Below are 21,019 nucleotides of genomic sequence, written 5' to 3' on the forward strand. Positions count from 1 at the left end.
TTAAGTCCTTGTTTGCTCAAATCAGATGGATTGTGCTAAGAAGCATCAGAAGACCGCTCTATTACTTCTTGTACTAAACTAACCTTTTCATTTTGTGATGTGTGACCACTTTCTACTTTGTCTATAAAGGGAATGCTGCAAAACTTATTTCCCCTTTTCTCCTGTTGATAGCATGCTGAGGGGTATCATTTAATCGGATTACAGCTGCTTCTTCTCTGAACGTTTGTCTCTGTCCTGCCCTGTATCTCATGTTTAATCTTTCACAGCTATCCTGAAGACTCTTATATCAAAACGTATTGCTCACAAGCAAAGGTAATTTTGTATGTTTTTTCTCAATTTCCTTCATCCCTTTGCTCTGGTTCAGGTGAACATTTCTTCCCACTCAGGCCATATCCTAAAATACCTCTTAACAAACTCTGTGTCCGTTCAGTGTACAAACCTTCTGTTGTTTTGGGTTTTTTTCCTCTTTGTATGACTATCCTGTTCATATTCTTTGTTCTCAAGGATAAAAATTCCAAATTTCACCTTATTATCTCTATTAAGTGTTAAAACCTTCTGTTTATCTTTCTTGGGTTCTGCTTTGGAAGCTTCCAGGTCAAAGAAAAAGTAGCTGCTAAATTTTGGATGTATCATTCTCACAGCGCTCCCTCCCTTGCATCATCAGCTTTAACTTCTTGCACTCTTTTTCTTTTCGGCTCATGGGCGATATCAGCCATTGCTCCATTTTCTGCCTTTTCCACAATCTAGTGGTCAGATGTGCTCCTGTAATTCTTACTCACCATGTCTTTCCTGAGCTAACCTACACAACATGCTCTGTGGTCTCATCCTGTTTTCAAACAGTGTTACCACAAAATAACCCTCAGAAAGTTACTTTATTTAGGTACTTAAAATAACTGTCTTTCCTTCATATTATGCATTAATCTTTGGGATATAGATTATGATCCTGTCAGTGTTACCCTGTCTTTTCTCTCCCCATGTTCTTTTCTCTTGTTAATCCTCTTGAGTGAAAGAATCCTTGTTTCTTTCTGTCTCATCAGGTGCTAAAATCAGTCTGAAGCATCTCCTAGCAGCTAGAGAGTTGAGGATGTAGACTGGTGCTGTGGGAAAACCATGTGTTGCAATTAGCTGCATAGGATTGTCCTCACTGTACCTTGATGCTTAGAAAATTATTTTCAATTTCTAGTGATGTTGATTCGGTTTTGAGTGTTAAATGGGGTGGTCCTCATTATACCATTAGATGTTGCTGTACCATTACTATATTTACTGCCACAGGACATTAAAAGTCAGATGGAACTGGAAAGAGGAGGGTATGATGTTGCCCAGGGCATACTGCTTGATCAATATTGCCTGCAGGCTGGTACAGTTTAGAGACCATGCAATATCTTCATGGAGAGACAAAGCAAGAGGCTTTAATCTGAGACAGTCATCTGCCAAATGCTTCTTCATGTATTTATACATGCTTTAAATAGATCCGTTGCTGTGCTAATGTGAGTCATGAGTAAAATGATTTAAACAATCAGTAGCTTGGTTATATGACTCTAAAAATAGAGCTAGACACAAATATAATTCTACACAATTTGAAAGCAGTAGTAGTAACCTACACAGCGAAATTTCCCAGGTGCTTAATGTAAACAAGAATGCAATATTTAAATTGATTTGGGGTTTCTTTTCAGTTCTTTTCTATTTATGTAGATGCTATGCTGTGAAGGCTATAGTAATGTATTTGTACTGTGCCATTTCCTGTTGCAAAAATTGATGTTACAATGCCAAGTGTCATTACTCAGAGTGTAGTCACTCCTGTATAGGTGCAAAGAATTACTACAGTGCTGAGTATTTTTAGTTTTTAGTTAATGTTTGTTGCGGAATTGGCCTTCTGAGGGTTTTTACAGCTTTTTTTTTTGTTTGTTTGTTTTTTTTTATTTTCTTGTTAGGAGAACAGATTTAGCTTGATTTAATTCTTAAATGTTTTCCAGCAGGAGTATGACAAAATCAGTGGCATACAATCATACAATTTCTAATTCTATTCTTTAAGAATTCCTCTTTCATGAAAAGATGGTGTTAAGGCATCTTCACTATATTGGAAAGTATCTATTTCTACAGCAGGGACACTGAACTGCTTGTCAGACTTTTTTGTTTCTTAATATCCAGCTTAAACTACTAAGTTGTTACAAGGAATTAGTGTTCATAGGCTATGTAGAGTATTGCCCCTATTTTGGGGGACTTGGTTTGCATGGCTTTTTTCTTGTTGAATTTTTTAATGTAATGGTCAGATAATGAATTTAATGACTACTTAGCCTGTATGTTTAATTAAACAGAGTTAAGTTCTGATTGTAGTTTGCATTCAGGGCACCAAGTGAGTCCAGAGCTTTTTGCTCCTTGTTCACTGAGTAAATGATAAGGGTAGTTGTGGAAATAAAATAGCAGTTCATCTACTTCAGAGCCACTGCTAATATAGTAGGTGCTTTACTGTGCTATGTACATATTTTCTGTGTGGTAGTAATGATATATAGGTGTAAATCCTTGCAGAGCACAGTGCAGAAGTGTTTTCAATAATGTGTTGTTTTTTCAGAGTATTGGAATGTGAGAGGTGAAAAATCCTTTCCTGGGAGGGTATTTGAGGTTTAGAAAAATTGATATGTGGGAGGGCGCACGCCCAGCTAAGTTACCCAAATGCACCTTTCTAAAGTGGTGTATAAGAAGCAGAAAAAACTTGACTTTCGCAAGCTTATTGGCAATTTCTATCTGAGTGGTGCTGCTTTTCTGTGAAATCTGTTGCAGGAAGTCTTCTCAAACTTGTGCCAAGAGCTGTAAGTGCCATTCTACGGTGATGCTAATATTCTTTAATACATAATGGGAAACATAGACAGATTAAGGGCATTAACATAGTAATTTAATAACTTCCATTTAAAATAAAACCAGCATGTGGCTTGTGTTACTGTTAGCCTTTTTAATTATAAACCTGCTGTGCCTCCAAATTTTTATGCATGCCCTCATTTGTAAGTGCTTTTCTTATTGTTGCAAGCAGTTTAGTTATCACTGTAATCCAGTGGTGTCTGGAGGCTAGAGTCCCATTGCATAACAGGTACCATGCAATGCATCTTGGGCTCCAGAAGGTGTGCACAGTTCAGTTGATTTATTTATATTAATCTAAGCTTCAGGCATCTAATGTAGGTGTCATGGTTCATCCTTGCAGGATACTGATTTTTCCCATACTGGCAGTTTGGCCATTTTAGTTTGGACATGTAATTTGGACACCATGGTTCATCCTTGCAGGATACTGATTTTCCCATACTGGCAGTTCGGCCATTTTAGTTTGGACATGTAATTTGGACATTTTAACTCCTAAAATTCATCCTCCAGTAAGTTGTATAATGACAGCAAACTCCTCTGCATGAACTCACACTTGAGCAAGCGAAATGTTTTTTGGAGTTCTCATACATCAGCACAGACAAATTACAGTTTTAGCAGCTGTAATGCATCTGCAAGGCATGGTGATGGATAAACTGTGGTTCTTGAACTCCTGCTGTTGAGTGTTGGGACATTGAGAGAATACAAATGTTTTTAAAAGAGGTTTTCCTAAGTCTTGGACTTTGCCTTGCCAGAGGCGAATAAAGGCTCCTGCTGTCAAGTGTTGGGACACTGAGAGAATACAAATGTTTTTGAAAGAGGTTTTCTTAAGGCTTGGACTTTGCCTTGCCAGAGGCGAATAAAGTAGTTTCAGCATAGTGTAGTGTGTGTGTATCTATATATAGAGGTATGTATGTATAAAGTTACGTAAAGATACTGCAGTCAGAGGTGTCAGAACACCACTGTGAATAATAGCCATTGACTTACCCATTTTAATAGATGCTTTCTTACTGTTTTTAATTTCAGACCTGCTACAGTTTCCTGTCTCTTTCTTCCCAAATGCCCATGCCCTTAGTTGAAGGAACAGATAAGCAAAATCACTCCTAAAGTTGAGTAATAATAAAACAGTTTAAAGGAATTGGTTTTGTTTCAGCAGTGTCTCAGATCCTAATTTACCCTTGGATAAAGCTCTCAGTCTGAGGGAGAGGAGGGAAGTGCTAGACATTTATTTGTCACTGACAGGGAAGCATGCTGGTTAAGCAAAACCTACTGGACACTAGAGATCATCTTGCAAAGCTGGTTGTTGCCTCTTTTTGGGTTCATACTGTATTCTGTACTTAATAGAACACAGGAAATTGAAGGCACTGTCAACACAGGGTGTTGCAGCTTATTTTGTGTGTATGTGTTTGACACCTGTGCTGTAAGTTGTTGACTCCCAATTTATCACGTGTTGTAGGATCTGCAGCAAATACAGAAATAACTCTTTGATGATTACTGCTGTCTCCAAGAGTTTGGGGAACTTGTAACTTTTGGTTGGTGTTTGAGGAATGAGTGAATTATCAGTTGCTGTTCTCAGTGCCCTTTCTATGCTCCACAGCCTCTGCAGTCATTGTCCCTCGCAGATTCCAAGCTGAAGACTGAGGTCACCATCATTATTAATGCCCTGGGCAGCAATACTTCCCTTACAAAAGTGGATATTAGTGGAAATGCCATGGGAGACATGGGAGCAAAGATGCTGGCAAAAGCCTTACAAATAAACACCAAACTCAGGTAAGGGAAATGTATTTGCAGTAAAAGATAGAATGGCTTAATAACACTGAAGTTGATGTCTTATTCTTAAGCTGTTTCTCTTAAGAACTCTTCTAGGTATAGCCACTTTATAGTGTCTCCATTTGGAAAGATTCTCATCCTTTTTTCTTCAGTAAAATAACAAAAGCCAGGAGAAGTAAACTGTCTTTGCAAAAACATTTCCGTAACTGAAACTGGAGAAAATTACATTTTCTAAATTTCAATTTAAATGGAAAGACCTCTTTTAGAACAATAGAACTCTATATTTCCTTGAATCATGGAAAAAAAACCAACCAAACAAACAACCTTGTTAATAGAGCTCTGGATGTCAGCTTATCCAATGTTCTTCTCAAAGCAGGGCTGACTTTAAAGCTATAGGAGGTTGCTCAGGGCCTTGTCCAGGCAGGTTTTGAGGATCTCTAAGTACAGGGATTCCACAGTGTTTCTGGAAACCCTGTTCCAGTGCTTAGCCATTCTCTTCTGTTCTGCTCAATCTTTTCTACTGGAGGCCTTCCCAGCAGAGAAAATTTGGTGTTTGATGGGAAACTACTAAATTATTCTTTGTCTTCTGGAGTATCAGTTTCTTAGGAGAACTAAGAGCATGTGGAATTCAGAATGGGTAGCAGCATGGACCTCCTTTCCCTTCCCTACTAAAGTGCTGACAAGTCCCTTCCCTACCAAAGTGCTGACAAGTCCCTTCCCTACTAAAGTACTGACAAGTAAAGACCTTGGCATCTCTTCTCTGCAACTTCTTCCACCTGACAACTTCACTGCTTTTTAGCACATGTCTGTCACTGATGGCTTGAGAGTATCACTGTTTTTCTATCCAGCATGTGATTAGCAAATAGTAAAACCTTCAATTAGTATGAATCTGGATGGAGACCTCTAAATATGTCACCGTCATCTGTAAAGCTAATCCTCACTCCTCCTCTTGTCAGACTGTGCAGATGAACCTTCCTCAGTGTATTGTCTGTGTGAAGAGACCACTTTGTGCTTGGTTTCCAAGCATTTGTTCCCTGTAGGATAAGAAATTCCCTAGAACAGCCTTGGCTATTTTATTCAGAAGCAGGGATTCTGGTTTTTGTGTTGCTGAGTCCAAACTGAATATTGAAATGTCAAGAAAACACTGGAGAGGTGGCTTAGGTTTATTGAATGTATTAACCTGAAATGACCACTGTACCTGACAAAATAAAGCCTTGACAGCTTTCAGGATGGCAAACTGAAATGTTTCACAGTACGCTGAATGTCACAGTTGACATAATGTCTACAGTCTGTGGTGTGATTACAAACTGAATAATGCAATGGTAACTGGCTCTGCTTAAAATGTTACAACATCACATCCGGGTAGAAATATAAACACACTTTCCAATGACAAAAATATCCAAGATTCGACCTTAAGCATATCTGGTCTTTGCAGAGTGGGTGTTCCTCTCTTCCTTACCTCCATCTTTCCATTTGAAAAACAAAGGGATAATTCTGCAACAGCAGAAGGCTGTCAGTACCTGTGAAACGCTGCCATCTATCTTTTCTCTTTTTTCTTTAAATGCCACTAATCTTTGGGGTTTTTTTGCCCCTTCTTTTTTTAAAAAAACAGCTACAACTAGTGCTCTTGCACAAGCAACATTTATCTGTTTGACTGTCTCTTCTGACTACTAATGAGAACTTTGAACATGTGTCCACAAATTGCCAGGCAGTCTGCTTGAGTGGCCTAAACTGGGGGAGGAGGAGGGTGGCTTGATCACTCATATCACTGTTGTGTATTCAAAAGAGGTACAATTTATGCACCTAACTTAATGGATTATAGAATCATAGAATAGTTAGGGTTGGAAAAGACCTTAAGATCATCTAGTTCCAACCCCTTGTCATGGGCAGGGACACCACACACTAAACTATGTCGCCCCAGGCTCTCTCCAGCCTGGCCTTGAACACCTCCAGGGTTGGAGCATTCACAACTTCCTTGGGCAACCTATTCCAGTGCCTCACCACCCTCACTGTGAAGAACTTCTTCCTTATATCTAATCTAAACTTCCCCTGTTTAAGTTTAAAGCCATTACCCCTTGTCCTACCACTACAGTCCCTAATGAAGAGTCCCGCCCCAGCATCCTTGTAGGCCCCCTTCAGGCCTATATTGGCAGCTAGTTATGTTGCATGTGGAATCATAGGAACTGTATGATGAGATAGTGCAGGATTGAATATACAATAGCCTGCAAATTTTGACTACCGCTCAGCATGAATTTTTTAAATACCTTTTTCTATAACTAGCCATATAGCCTATATAGAACAGGGATTGATTGCTTACTGTAATTTTCTTGATTTTCTGTGTGCACTTGCAAAAGCAGATACTTGAACTTTATTTTTTATTCTGTTCCTGGAAAAAGCTGGAATTTTATCTCCAAATCCTTCTATTAACTGTATTTTAGGAAAGTTTTATGTTGGTGGTGGAAAATACAGTACAGAGTCTTCTTTAAAAAAAGGGAGGCTGAATTTTATAGTATCTTTGTCCCTAACTTCTGACATTTCAAGGTTTTAGGTATAACTAAAGACAGGTTTTTAAAATACTGCCTTCCACTATACAACTTTTAACATACAGCACTAGGTTATTTCAATACACAAGATTTCAATATCGATTTATTCAGTGGTTTTTGTATAACCTTTTTTTTTTCCCCCTTCCTTCTCCACCCCCACGTCTCAGAACCGTAATATGGGACAAGAATAACATCACTGCACAGGGCTTCCAGGACATAGCTGTGGCACTGGAAAAGTAAGTTCTCAAGCAACTGAATGACTGATGAAGAAGCCAAAGACTTAGATCCTGAATGATCTGAGCAGCTGCAGTTCTCACTCCAGTCAATATGATCTGAAGATGCTGAGCGCTCTCAATTTTAAGCATCAGGATGCTCAATTTAGAGGAAAACGTATGACTTCACATCCTTCAAAAGGATGGGAAAAGGCTCTAAGGCTCTTTCATTCACACTCTGCTATCAACATTAAGGCCATTGAGTTTTACTGTTGGCATTAAAATTCTGAATTTGAGAATATATTCCCTTTTCTTCATTCTTTTGTGTGCCTAGCATGCAGAAATTCTATTCTTGTCAGTGAATGAAGCTGTATGTAATAACAGAAAATTACTGAAGCATGCCTTTTGGGCTGGCTTTTATTTTTTCTTTTCCCCAAGCAAGTTGAAACTAATTGTGATCTCAGGAACTGCAGTTGTTCATTGTAATCACTGTAGTCTGGGTCATTTTGCTTCCCTGAGCTTACTCACAGTTGCAGCCATTACCAGTGATAGATGCTAAATGACTTTCATCTATCTCCATCTCCATCACATTTCTTTATACCTTATTACTACTTTTTTTAAGAGGGAAAAATTACAGATTTAGATTAAGCAGCAGTTGCAGTTGTGTCACATCGTTAAATCCCTCAGGAACAAAGGCTGTCTGCAGGAGTGAAGGTAATGTACAATTGCTAGGTCCTAGACAAAATGTCTTTCAAAATAGTTTAACTACTTAGGGGAACATTTTAACCCTTGGAGTGGTCATGAGACTAGAGCCTATAAAGTTACTTGTTTTATGAAACTGTTGTAGTTTATATACTTGGTTTCAAAATTAATTCAGTTGCGCTGATGGGGAAAATTATATAAATGATGTACAATTAAGCAAATCATCTTGGAGTGATTCTATTGATAGTACTGAATAATAATTTGCAGAGGTTATTTGTCAGCTTGCAGATATTTCTCTTTTAGAGAGCAATAGCATGTGCATTTAAGAGACAGTCTAGTAGAAAAGAAAATATACCTATTTTCTGGATAGCATCAACTTTTCTGTTTTGAAGTGCGTGTATAAGTAAATAGAAAGGAGGGGGAAATCCTAAGGCAGAAGCAAATCATTTAAGCAGAAAAAAAAGAAATGCTACAGAAAACTGTGTGACACTCTGCTTCGTTGAGGTGACATCTAATTTATTTAGCTTGGAAGCTGAGGTCATTTTATGTCTCCTGTAACATTTTTAAGTTGTTAAAACCATTGATAATATCACAAACCAAGCCACAAGCAACAAAGGTTTAAACCTGCAGGAGAGGGGCTCTCAATACTGGCTGAAAACAATTAGCCTTTAAACAATTCATCTCGAAAACATATTGAGAACATCCTCCACCATATGTTGCCTAAACAACCATGAAACCATCAATACTCTGTAGGAAAGAACTGTTGCTCAAAATGGGTCGAAATATACTGAAGATGCTTGGGGGTATTATGTGTTGTGCGTGTTGTTTTCATTTTGTTCTTCAGAAAAATAATCATATACTAAACCACTAAAAAGAAGCAAGCTAGGCTTTTGTAGTATTACGCGGAGGCTGAGGAGAATTGGGAAGGATTGTAACAGACTTTAAAACAGGCTGAAGGAATCTGAAGATTGTTTTTTCCCCTTCTCCCAGCTTTTTTTCATCTGTTTATAGTTGTATTCCTGCACGGGAATTCCAGGAGCATGGCTGTTGGCAGAGTTGCCCCAAGGGTGTCCCAGCCAGCTGATGTGAGATGCTGAGAGGATCTTCTGTAGAGTTCAGTACAGCTGCAGTTCAGGAGAGCATGTGAGAATAGTGGGCATCCTGTTCAGCCTGGCCATTAAATGGGGACTTGTATCTCTGTAATTTTAATATGAAAATAAGATGTGCTTGTGTGCTTTGCAGCCTAGAGCCCGCTTTGTCATATGAGTGTCCACTATTGCTACACACTCACTTCTAAAAGATATTTTTTTTGTACAGACTGAATAAATAGCTCAAGTTCTAAAATATCATGGTAAATGCTGGGATTTGTTAGAAGGCTACAAATTCTTCCCTTAGCAGTAACATGAAATTCACATGCCCAAGCCCTCAAAATAGATGATCTTATTCCCATTAAAATAAAAAAGATAGCTAGTAAAATCATCATCAGTGCAGCAAAGACTGTATGTCATGAATGGGGCAGAAGCTGCTACAAGAGAAATAACGTGACCAAATGTAGGACTGTTGTCACACATGCTGTGTGTAGAGGGAGAGACAGGATGGTTTTGAGACATCCTTTCCAGTCTCTTAGCACCTCTCTGAAATTTGACATCCTTTAAGTATAGTTATGTTGCTGAGAGTATTAATGCATTATGAAATCACTGGATTATCCAGTTGGTAGAGAAGTATACTCTGTTACAAGAGACAAGTGGAGCGCTAACAAAAAGAAGAATGGAAGAATATTTTAGACTTCAAAGGAAACAGAGAAAAATGAAGCGTGAAGATAAATACTGCTCTGATGATCAAAGTCGAAAAGCAAGCTTTAAATTCTTGATTTTTTAAATTCCCCCCCCCCCAAGAGCTGGTTAATTCTTAGATGAAAATAAAGTAGCATTCCAATACAATACTGTCTGTCTGGAAGGAAAGCAAGTACAGAGCCTCACTTAAGTAGCAGTCTTCTAAAGTTCGGCCCCTGTGACTCTATGTCCGTGAAATCTCTTTGCCTTTCATTTCTCCACCCTTTTTCTGTGTGTGTGTGAGGGACGGTGCACTAAGCCTTTGACTAAATTGAATTTAGCATATAATTACTAGCATGAGAGCTGGCAATTACAGATTTCAATGAATGGGTTATATGAAATGTCAAACAGCTGCAGAATTCCTTGGAATTCTACCTCTCTTTTTAGCTAAACAAGAACACCACCTGCCAGGTAGCAGGCAATCAGCACGTTCTGTAATTACTGTCTGACTTTGAGCTTGGTATCTCTGGCATTTAAAAATTTTCCCCATGCTGGTGGGCAGCCAGTTGTTAATTGTTTAGTATTACATGAGGACACAAAACAGGGTCTGTATTATTTGCACAGTTCTCTCAAAGGACAAGGTAGTTGAACACTGTTGAAGGACAGGGACCTTGCTGACTCCATGTGAGTAACTGCCTGACACTGACAGCTATATATAGATTCTGTAATCACAGAATGGTTTGGGTTGGAAGGGACCTTAAAGGTCATCTAGTTCCAACTCCCCTGCTGCAGGCAGGGACACCTTCCTCTGGACCAGGTTGCTCAAAGCCTCGCCCAACCTTTCAAGGATGGGATATCTACAGCTTCTCTGGGCAACATGTGCCAGTGCCTCAACTACCCTCACACTGACATGTTTACATTAGGGAAGAAACATAGAAGTTTTTCATTATAAGTTAAGGTAAAATGTTGGTAGTATGTATGAGACATTGGTGTGTTTGGCAGTTCAGAAGACTGCTGTCCTTCAGAGAGTGGTGTTTCATGTGGCTAAGCAACTGGTGGGAGAGGAAGTGAAAGAACCTTGGAGTTTCACAGTAGTGTGCGTTTAGGAGGATGGGTCCATTGAAGTCAGTGGAGTTGACTCGGTTGTAGTTGTCAACTTTAAAGTGCTCAAGAATACAGGGTTCCAGCCATATTTATGTATTTCTGTGTGGAATGGGAGCAGAAGTGGTCTGTTCGCAGACAGCCAAAGAAGGAGGAAGAGATGTTAGAGGGAAATTAAGGCTATTGAAAATAGGAAGAATAATTTCCTTTGCAGGTTTTAAGAAGTTCCTGCTGTTTTGTTTGCATTTATTCAAATCTGATGGTGTGTGGGTACAACACTGCACGTAGCGTTTTAGGTTTAACTGCGTCATGCTAGCCAATTTATGTTCTCAGAGTTTAAACACAAATTTCAGTCAAGACCAAAAGCCTGTCTTCATTCTCATTTCGCAGCAGATGGACAAAGCTATGGAAATATTTTGCAAGCAAATAAGTAAAATGCAGGGAGCAATTGTTTGCATAAAGCAGTGCGGAGATGCTACGCATGTCTTGTCAGCTTTTATTAAGAATTCAGCAAGTGTTTTCAAATCCTTGTAAACACAAAAAGTTATTAAATAGTAAATTTTCAAAACTCAGTTTCTTAGTTACTATCTGTCTGTTACCAAATATTTCCATTTAGACTTAGATCTGATAGAATTCCCAGCAGGCACTGACACTGCCTGTTCTGTTTTGATATAGGAAAAAGTAATCCAACCTTGTGCACAAAGGTACAGAGGACAGCTTGGGCTTTAATTGACAGCCACTGGGAATTGGCCACTTGACTGCTTGTTTGCTTTTCAAAATCTCCACCTCTATCTAGTGGCAAAGAAGAATTAGGAGCAAAAAGGAGCATGCATGCCTCCAGTTAGTTCACTTAAAGTGTGAAAAATACATTCTTAGTACCATGGACAAGGTAGATGCATCTCATTTCTCCCTTTAGTTCATTCTTCATAAAGAGGCATAGCAATTAGGTTAACTTTTACTATTAAAAAATGTTTTATTTTTCTTTAGGAATTACACTTTGAGATTCATGCCTATACCAATGAATGATGCTTCCCAAGCACTCAAAACAAACCCTGAGAAAACAGAAGAGGCACTGCAAAAGGTATTGCATATGCACCCAACTTACAGAAATAAAACCACTAAAAATAAAGTAATAATGTTAAGTGGCTGTGATTTCATGCTTGCATGAGTAAAACTTGTAGGCTAGATTCATTGATTATTTGATTTGCATGGACATGTATGTGGTAATCAAATGCTGCAAGAGCATATAAGGCTTTTCATTCTAAAGAGTGGTTGGAGTGAAGGCTAATGGAATGTAATAGTGTAGTGTCAAAAAGTCGTAACTAAGTAAGTACGAGCTAGACCTCATATTGCTGTATGCCTTACTGTGAAAGGGAGAGTTCTAACTATGAAAGGGAGAGTTAGAAACTGGCATGTTTGTCACATGTGTGTTTGTGTCTTTCCATGTGCATAGAATTATTGGTATGTGGTTTTCATTTTGTCATAAAAAGTGCAGTCAGTGTTGTATAAGACAAAGGATGCTCTTTAATTTTGGGGGAGGATGAAAATGTTTATTGCCTGTGTTTTATATTGTACATATAAAATCTACACAGTATGTTGCCCTAAATAAACAATTGCACCAACATGTTCTTTTGGATGAAGAGGTGTTGACAGTATCTGTGGCTGTTCCACTTGCACACAGCTGGGAGTTTTATATAGTAAATCTTGCAAGCTCCAAATGAGCCTCCTGTTCAATCAGAAAGCTCTTTAATGAGCAGTTTTCCTTCAGCCAGGATAAGGTCATAAAAACCCGATAAATAGTTCTTGCAGATAACTGTGATTAAAAAGCAAATGTCTATGATCCTTATTAGTAAAGAAATTTTCAGTAAAGTGATTCTCACAGGGAAAAGTGCTGGTAGTTAGTGCCTTTTTCTTTGATGCATAAAATGATTAAATTCTGCTTAAAAAAAAAAAGAGTCATGGGGGATGGAGGTATTTCTTACATCTCATTTAATATAATTATAGATAGGTTCATACCTAGAATGATAGATGCATCTCTGAAAAAAATCATGAAACTTCTGGCCATGGGGGTTTAAATTCTGCGTGTTAATTAGGCATTATGTATAAAGAGCATTTTCTTTTATTCATGTCAAAGTTGCTTAAACTGTTAGGCCCTGAGTTTGTTTTAACCTGTGTGGTTCAGGCTTTCTTTACACAACACGAGGAAGTTCTCTCCAAAGAAAAGGTTTCGGGAGCGGTGCTGTGAACACAGCTAATTCCATGCACATAGGAATGCCTGCCTGCACAAACTGAGCTGTCATGCCCAGTGTGGAGACACCTCAACTGACTAACATCTCAGGAGGGTCTGTATGCTTCAGCAGACCACAGCTTGAGTACAGTGAGAGTGCTCCTGGCCCTGGTCCAGCACCAGATGGACATGGTAGCTAACCTCTCGAGCTCCAATATCTCTGCAGCACGCTTAGCGTGCCCAAACTGGGTAAACCCTGCATGACTGTGGGGCATGGTCACACTGTTGCAGTTCTTGCTGCTGGTGCAGGTTTAGAGTCTCTGCCTTACAACCTGCTGGCCACTTCACCCATCCTTTACCCCTCTCTTCTTTTCAGACCAGATCCATCATCTTTGATGAACCTTAAATGTTTGCTAGTATGGGTTTTTTACTGTACTAAGTTTGACGGGGCCAGGTTAGGGGGTTACTGTATGTGCCAGTAAGCTGCCTGAAATAAGTATTTACTGTTGGTGACAGTTGTGGTAGGCTGTGACCAGTAGCTGTAAGTAGGAATCACTTGTCTTTGAAGAGCACTTATGTTCTGAGGCTCCTGTATCAGTTAGGCATTTTCAGATATTTTATCTTCTTTCCAGGCCATACTGCTATTTAAATCTGTGTCTTTGCAGCGGGCCAAATGCATCTAAAAGAAATGAATCTACTATCTTGTGTCACCATGGTCTCTACAACACCACTTTGTGGATCAAGTCCCTTCTAGTATTTCTCAAACCTGGATCTACTCCTTTGTCAGCGTAATTTACTAAATTGTTCAAAATAGAAAACTAATTCAGAAAACACTGGCAAAAGCATGGTGTTTAATGATGTTTCACTAGTCCATGAGTGAATGAATATTTGCCAATGTAATTATTAAGTGCTGAGACACACAAAACAAGGTTTGCAGATAACAAACAAATATTAGGCAGTTTTTCCTGTCAGTCCCCGTTTTTGATACGACAGCAAAGATGAAAGCAAATTACAATGTGGAGAGTTGAATTGGTTTCCTAATCTGGTTTTGTTTTTTAGATAGAAAACTACTTGCTTCGTAATCATGAGACCAGAAAGTACCTGCAGGAGCAAGCGTACCGGCTGCAGCAAGGCATTGTCACTAGTACCACTCAGCAGGTGAGACCTTGTACCTTACTGGTACTTCTCAGTGTCTAAAATCTGCCTGGGGGCAAAGTTCTCTCTCATTCTGTCAGAGTAGCTTAAAGCAAGATGTGCTTGAGGGTGAAACTTAGTTTCCCAAGAAATAATAATTATTAATGATATTTTGTGAAGGAAAGCAAGGTTTTGTGAGAGGGGGGCATTGTGTGTAGTAGCACTGTGTAGAGAAAGACCCAGACTATTTCTGGGTGAGCTACTGTTGGAAGCAGGAAGAGTTTAGTTCATTCGTGCTCGAGAGTCTTGACTTTTCAGCAGGCTTTCGTCAGTGTGACAAGCATCATCATAATGCTGTGCCAGTTTTGGAGTCTGAGTCAGTTCCAGTCTCTCTGCCTAGCACTGAGTAACCATGTAAACATACCCTTAGGTGCCACCAGAGCAAATAGCCTGAGAGAGTAAGTCATTGTCTACCTTACACCTTCACAACTGTGGGTATCATGGGAAGCTTTACTCAGAGAGTGGGAGCAAAGGAAGGTGGAATTTTTCTGTGTTCTTTATAGTCCAGACAGCTGAAAAGCCTTCCTGTCTAACACAGCCAAAAATACCACTTGAATCTGGGAAGCTTTTGTGTTTTGTCAACCACTATCAGGTTTCCTAAATGCACATGTTGTTTTGTTTCTTTGTCCTTTCTCTTGGGAGGTTTGCAAGTGTTTTCTGTGGTAGCTTACAATTCTCTCTGTTCTAGTGCATTTCTTGCCAGTACCCGTCAGGTCTGTTTTCAGGTCCAGTACGCCACTGAAGGAAGGTGGTGTAAGCAGAATAAAACTTGTCACAGCCTTTGTTTTAAATTTACTTCCATGTTTGTTTGCACCAGTTGTGTTGCCATGCAAATGGGACACTCCAGCAAACAGGAGAGAAATACCTGGTTTGCTTTTCAGCTGAGTCAATGAAATTTCTTTGTTCTCTGCATTTTATTTAATTTTTTTTATGCATCTTAATTCAAACTGGCCTCCTTCTACCTGTGTTATTAAGATTTAATGGGACAGAATTTTATTACTAGAGCCCAAAATTGTACTTTAACCTCTCAACAGAGAAAATGGTATATGGAGACATACTGGCACTAAAAACTACAAGAGCAGTATCACTTTATTTTGGTTTAGTAATTTGTCTGTTCCAAAGCCACCTTTGTTTCCCAAGTTCATCTGAATTAAATTTAGATCTTTTCATAGCTTGATGGTTTTAGTTGTGTTTTTCTCCAACAACCACACATGGCATCAGGTTTCAGTAAATGTAGTTTATTGTTATTTTAAAAGTAGGGTAAAATTACTCATTTCTATATAAAATTGTGTACAGTGAGGATGGATTTTAAAACCAGTTTTAATAGAGAGCTGGAGAAGATTCTTTAGTCAGAATGGTGGAATTGCATTATTATTCCCAGTGTTGGGGGGGTTTTGTGTTTTCTTTTTTTTTTTCAGTCCAGATGTCCCAATGGGACTTTCCACTCTCTAATAATTAATTAGCTTTTCATACTTATACAAAAAAACCCCCATCCAAAACCCTTTGAAGAAGAAGAGTCATGTAGAGCAGAAAAGGAGCATGCTGTGAAATTATTTCAGTTCTTGTTGCTAATGATATAATGTGCTAGAACTCCTGATTTTTTATTGTGATGACATGTGTGCTCAGATGTTGCTTCAAAGTGTCAAATAGCCAATTCTAATGAATGCTCCATGGGCTGATAAAGACTTTTAACTATTATGTCTCCCTGCCCCATATATCTTAATCAAAACTGACTATATGTCAGGCATTCTTACTGTTTTGTCATGTAAGGATGCAAATACACCACCTGCCCTGTATTTTCAGCATGTTGAATGAATTGTGTTGCAGATACAGATTTAGGTTCAGTTTATTGCACTGCAAAAGGTGTGATGGAAACTTCTGGTTTGGTAGTTGTAGTTTCCTTGCAACTGGGAATATTTACATTTGAAAGAATGGTCCTGCACAGTTGCATTTTATTTAGACAGGAAAAAACTGTCTAGGTTTTTGTTGACAGAGCTTTCTTTTACTGTCTAAACTTCTTAACAATTCAGGGACCTTCAGAGCTAAGTGGTAGAATTGACAACATTCTCAGTATTAAACTTGCACCAAAAAAGCAGAACAACACTTGAAATGGGTAACTTGTTGCTTATTTGCAGTTATCCTGGAGGTAACTAAGGTGGGGGGGGGGGGGGAGGGGAATATGCAAAAGCATTTATTGGGTTTTTAAATGGTAAAGTTTTATTTATTTTTCCAGTGCTTAGGTGTCTTTGTGAGATACAATGCTTTTCTTCAGTGACATTGATGTACCTCTAAGCTCTGATCATGCATTTCCAGATTGTTATATTGTCACTACAAATCTCATCATGTTACTATTGATTTTTTTACCTGGGATGAATTCAGTTTGCATTTGACCACCATTCTGATGTTTTCTCTTTTCTGTGTCATTTGTTCAAGTAGATGATTGATAGAATATGTGTTAAAGTGCAAGATCATCTCAACTCTTTAAGAAACTGTGGTGTGGATGCTGTACAGGAAGATGTCAAATCTGCGGAACGGCTTATGCGGGATGCTAAGAACTCCAAAACAGTAAGCCTTTCCCAGCGTACTGGTAATACTGAGAGCAGTTCAGTGTGTGGTTGCAGCTTTTCTCTTTTGGGGAAGTTGAAATACCAGTCTGTCACAAAAGCGTATTTTCTTCAGATGATCAGTTATAGGTGGTATTGGAAGTGACAAAATAATTCTAATTTATAAAGACTTTGATTTAGCAGAGAGATTTCTTCCTATTTGTCCAGGCTTGAAGACAGTGATGAGCCTACTTTTCGAAGATATTCTTTCTGTCTTACAGCTCCTACCAAATCTGTATCACCTCGGTGGAGCTTCTTGGGCAGGAGCAAATGGTTCGCTCTCCAATCCAATCCAAGAGACACTTGAATCCATGGCTGGAGAAGTCACAAGGGTTGTGGATGAGCAACTTAAGGTCTGTGGATAGATGTGTTACCATCTCTCATATGCAGAAATAACTAAATCTGAGATTTTTCTGTTGCTAAATACAAAAGTGCCACACTTTTTTGTTTGTTTAATTAACTTCTCAGTGTATTTGTACATAAGCTTTCTTTTCATTATTAGTTTCTTATAACTTTGGGTCTTGTTATCTGGATATTTGCCTGTTTGGTATGAAAAAAGTTGCTTTAGTGTTTCAGTTGGTGGGAATATAATGAAGAGCAATAATAATACCATATTACTAGTTACTTGTTGGAAATTCAAAAGTTAGTGAGGAGGAAAATGGTGCTGAATTTCTAGTATTTTCCTCCCTTTTACCATTACGTAAAATGAGTTGAAGTTTCCTTATCACTTTTTAAATTTCTGCAGACATGAAAGTGATTTATCCATAAGATTCTCCACGGTGGAGCTTCTAGGCTATTATTGGGATGGGAATAGTCGTGTAAGCCCTTTGTGCAGGGCTCATACACTTAAATAAGTCCTGTGCATTTTGAAGAGTCTTGGAGAAGGGGGAGGCGCGGGAAGCCTCTTCAGCATTTGGAATGTTATTTATAGTTCCTGGCACAAAATTTGAGTTAATGGGTCTTCCATTTACACTGTTACAGCAAAAGGCACTTTAGCTCAATCATTCTAACTTTTACATTTACTTCTGATTTCTGCGGCGTTAAAGTGCCTCACAAGAAACTGTGAAGTCATAATGCTCTTTGTATATTGTAACATTCATTCTTACTAATTTTACACTCAAGGCTGAAAGGTTTTCCTTTCGGTTCTATGGTGCCATTCTTGGCATGGGAGAGAATGTTGAACATGGATTAGGAATCTTTTTTTTCCAGTTTTTTAGGTCAATTTAAAAACATCATGGGCAGATTGTTACTTGTGAAGACAGATAAGAGAGCTCACATAAGTACAGTTCTCCTTGTAATTGTTGGGGGGAAATATCCTATGTGCCGTAAGTGGAGTTTTGATTTTTAGCTTCCCTAGCAACCAGAGCCTGATTCTGGATAGAAATGTTTGGAAATTGGGTAAAGTCAATGAATGCTTTTCAGGCAAATAAGATTTCTTTCCTTTTCTTTTTTTCCTTTTAACCTAAAAGAAAAGACAGGGGGGAGAAGAAGTTAGAATAAGGAAAAGTAACATCTTGAAGTGAGTTGAGTTGGTCAAAGGAGAAATTATAGTAAGGCCCTTGCATTTCTCTTCTCCTGCTGGTGTCACTGTGGACACACAGAACCCAGAGGTGCTTTATTCAGTTAGAAAGGCCCAAGGAAAAATAGTAGGCAAGACAAATGGTGTTTAGGCAAGAGAAGATCATGTTCCTATTGAAGTCTTCAAGTCAGATCTTTAGTCTTTCCTCCTACTTCCCACTGACACCCTCATGCAGCATTTCTTCACATGATCCATTTTAAAAGACCATGCTCAGACTGCAGTTGTAATTCAAAATAGCAAGTCTTTGTAACTTTTATGATTGTGATCCGTTGGTAACTCTTGGGAGGCTGTGTGTGTTTTTGAGGTAAATGCACAGCTGCACCAGTGAGTAAATGCCATGGGAAAACATGGATGTGTCAGAAATTCTCAGTAGTAGTTTCCCTGACTCAGTTTTGTCTACCACTGAAGTTCTTCGTCTTCCATATGGATATGGCTGCAGGGATTTGAAAGGCTCTTCATTAGTGTTATGACATCAGAATCTGCTTGAGGATTGAAGGAGGGAGTGCAGGAGGAGTCTTTAAAGTGCAGAGAGTTTGGGAACTCAGAAACGAGGTCTGTATTAACTGTAAGGGCAATTGTCCCTTATGCCTGTAAATCAAATGTTGTAAAGATCAGACTTCCGTATACTCTGTGGCTGCTTCATGCTGCTCTGTTGGATACCATTCCAACAAAATATGATTTTGTTTCTTTTTTTATTTGTAAGTACCTTTTCTGTTTGGTTATCAACCTTCAGTCTTACTGGAGGTGACTCGGCCCATTTCAGGAAAGTGGCCTCTGTCCTGTTCCTCTCTTCTTTCCATCTTCCTTTGGATTTTAAGAAACTGCTCAAAAGCTGCACGCAACATGACATATGTTCAAAAATCTGATGTATTCTAATAGCTGCTGCTTGTCCCACTAATGTAGAGGATTCAGAGATGGGGGAAATGGGTCGTGCATGAACCAAGGATAGTATCTTTATTCGCCCTGCCACTTTAGAAGCACGGTAGCCTGAGGATACCCCACGGTCACTGGGGTGCAGCAGGATGACAGCTTCAGCTAGCAGAGGGACCAGCTGCCAGAGAGAACCATCTGCTTACTGATCTTTTCTAAGTAGCACTTCATGCTGGGAATGGACGTGGAGAGTTTGTTTTCAAACCCTGTGCTGATGATCCTTGACCTCTTGCAATCTCTGAAACAAGTTATTTGCTGGAAAATTGATGGTTGAACAGTCTCTGAGTATACCTAAAATAGATTTCTTGAGTTCCTGGGACTGGAGATGAAGTAAGGTGGGTGTAGGAGAAAATTTGAACAACGAACAATTTCCAGTCTTATCAGAAAATAGAGCCCACTGTGAATCTGTTTTACTGTACACAGGTATAGTTCAGCACGTAGGTAAACCAGTAAGAATTTAAAATTCAGTTTTCCACATGACCAGCTGGTTATATCATACCTTTTGTGGTCCTACCTAAGCTTTTTAGATCTGAAAACTGAAAGCAATTAGAGGAAAGATGTTTCAATGATACAGGGCAATAGTAGTGTTCCTACGTCTCGTCTGGATCCCTATGTGTGTACATTAGAGATTTCCTGCACTTTTTGTGACACAGGTTCATACATGGGTGATTGTGAGCCCTCACCTGAGTCTGTAGTGAGGGTTCTTCAGCCTTCTAGTCAGACTGGGATTTGGAAAAGAAACCAGATAAAACAGGATTTAAACTAGAATTACCTTTTCTCACAGACACAGATAGGATATAAACCTAATGTGATTGAAAGGGTCTTCATAGCATAACATCATAGCATTAAAGTATATATGAAAGATTTTTCTAAGAGAAAGTCTAAGAGGGAAGAAGTTGGCTTTATACCATTGGCAGGGGAGACCTTATTTTAAGATGAAGAAATTTGAAGGGGTTGGCAGTTACATGGTCCTGTTTCTGGAGTGTGTATGGGTTTCTTCTGTCCTGGTTTGGGGTTTTGATCAATCACTAAAAAAGAATAAAAGGTGCTGGCTGCCCCTAAGGTTCACTGTGGACTTCCAGGTATATATGAGATATATATGAGATCCATATATTAAAGGTTTGTTTGCCCACTGCAAATCATACTTGTAGCTACTTAATATTTGGCTAGTATATTCCAGCCCTGTAGAGCATGCCAAGTTCTTACGAGTCTCCTTTCTTCATATACTCATGCCTCTTACAAATTACCAGCCTGATGAAAATGAAAATTGCTGATTCAGGGCACAGTTTAGAGCAAAGGCAGCTGCAGGAGAGCATCTATGGCTTCTACAGCATGCACAGGCAGCAGTGGTGGGTGTACAAGGGACACTTTATTGTTCTGACAAACACGCAGATGTGTAAATGTTTCAAAGGCAAACAAGTACAGTTACGGGTCATTTTCAAACCAAGTGTGTTGTTCCTCCTTGTCTTTATTTTGTAAAATGGATTGGAAATTAGGAAAAGAATTTGTAGAAGTTACAAGTCTATAGTGGTATGCACC

The 21,019-nt window shown here is 38.9% G+C and overlaps 1 protein-coding gene across 1 annotated transcript in view; it reads left to right on the forward strand.

Moving 5' to 3' along the window:
* Positions 1-21,019, forward strand: part of LRRC16A (leucine rich repeat containing 16A) — a gene marked incomplete at both ends in the record, with an annotated part of 66,126 nt that overhangs the window by 39,648 nt on the left and 5,459 nt on the right. The window contains 6 exons of the mRNA XM_010020905.1: positions 4,445-4,617; positions 7,328-7,396; positions 11,935-12,028; positions 14,234-14,332; positions 16,805-16,933; positions 17,193-17,324. Coding sequence (XP_010019207.1) covers positions 4,445-4,617; positions 7,328-7,396; positions 11,935-12,028; positions 14,234-14,332; positions 16,805-16,933; positions 17,193-17,324 — 696 coding nt within the window. The remainder of the gene's footprint in view (positions 1-4,444; positions 4,618-7,327; positions 7,397-11,934; positions 12,029-14,233; positions 14,333-16,804; positions 16,934-17,192; positions 17,325-21,019) is intronic.

Source organism: Nestor notabilis, unplaced genomic scaffold, assembly GCF_000696875.1.
Source record: "Nestor notabilis isolate BGI_N333 unplaced genomic scaffold, ASM69687v1 scaffold9708, whole genome shotgun sequence".
Lineage (NCBI taxonomy): Eukaryota > Metazoa > Chordata > Aves > Psittaciformes > Psittacidae > Nestor > Nestor notabilis.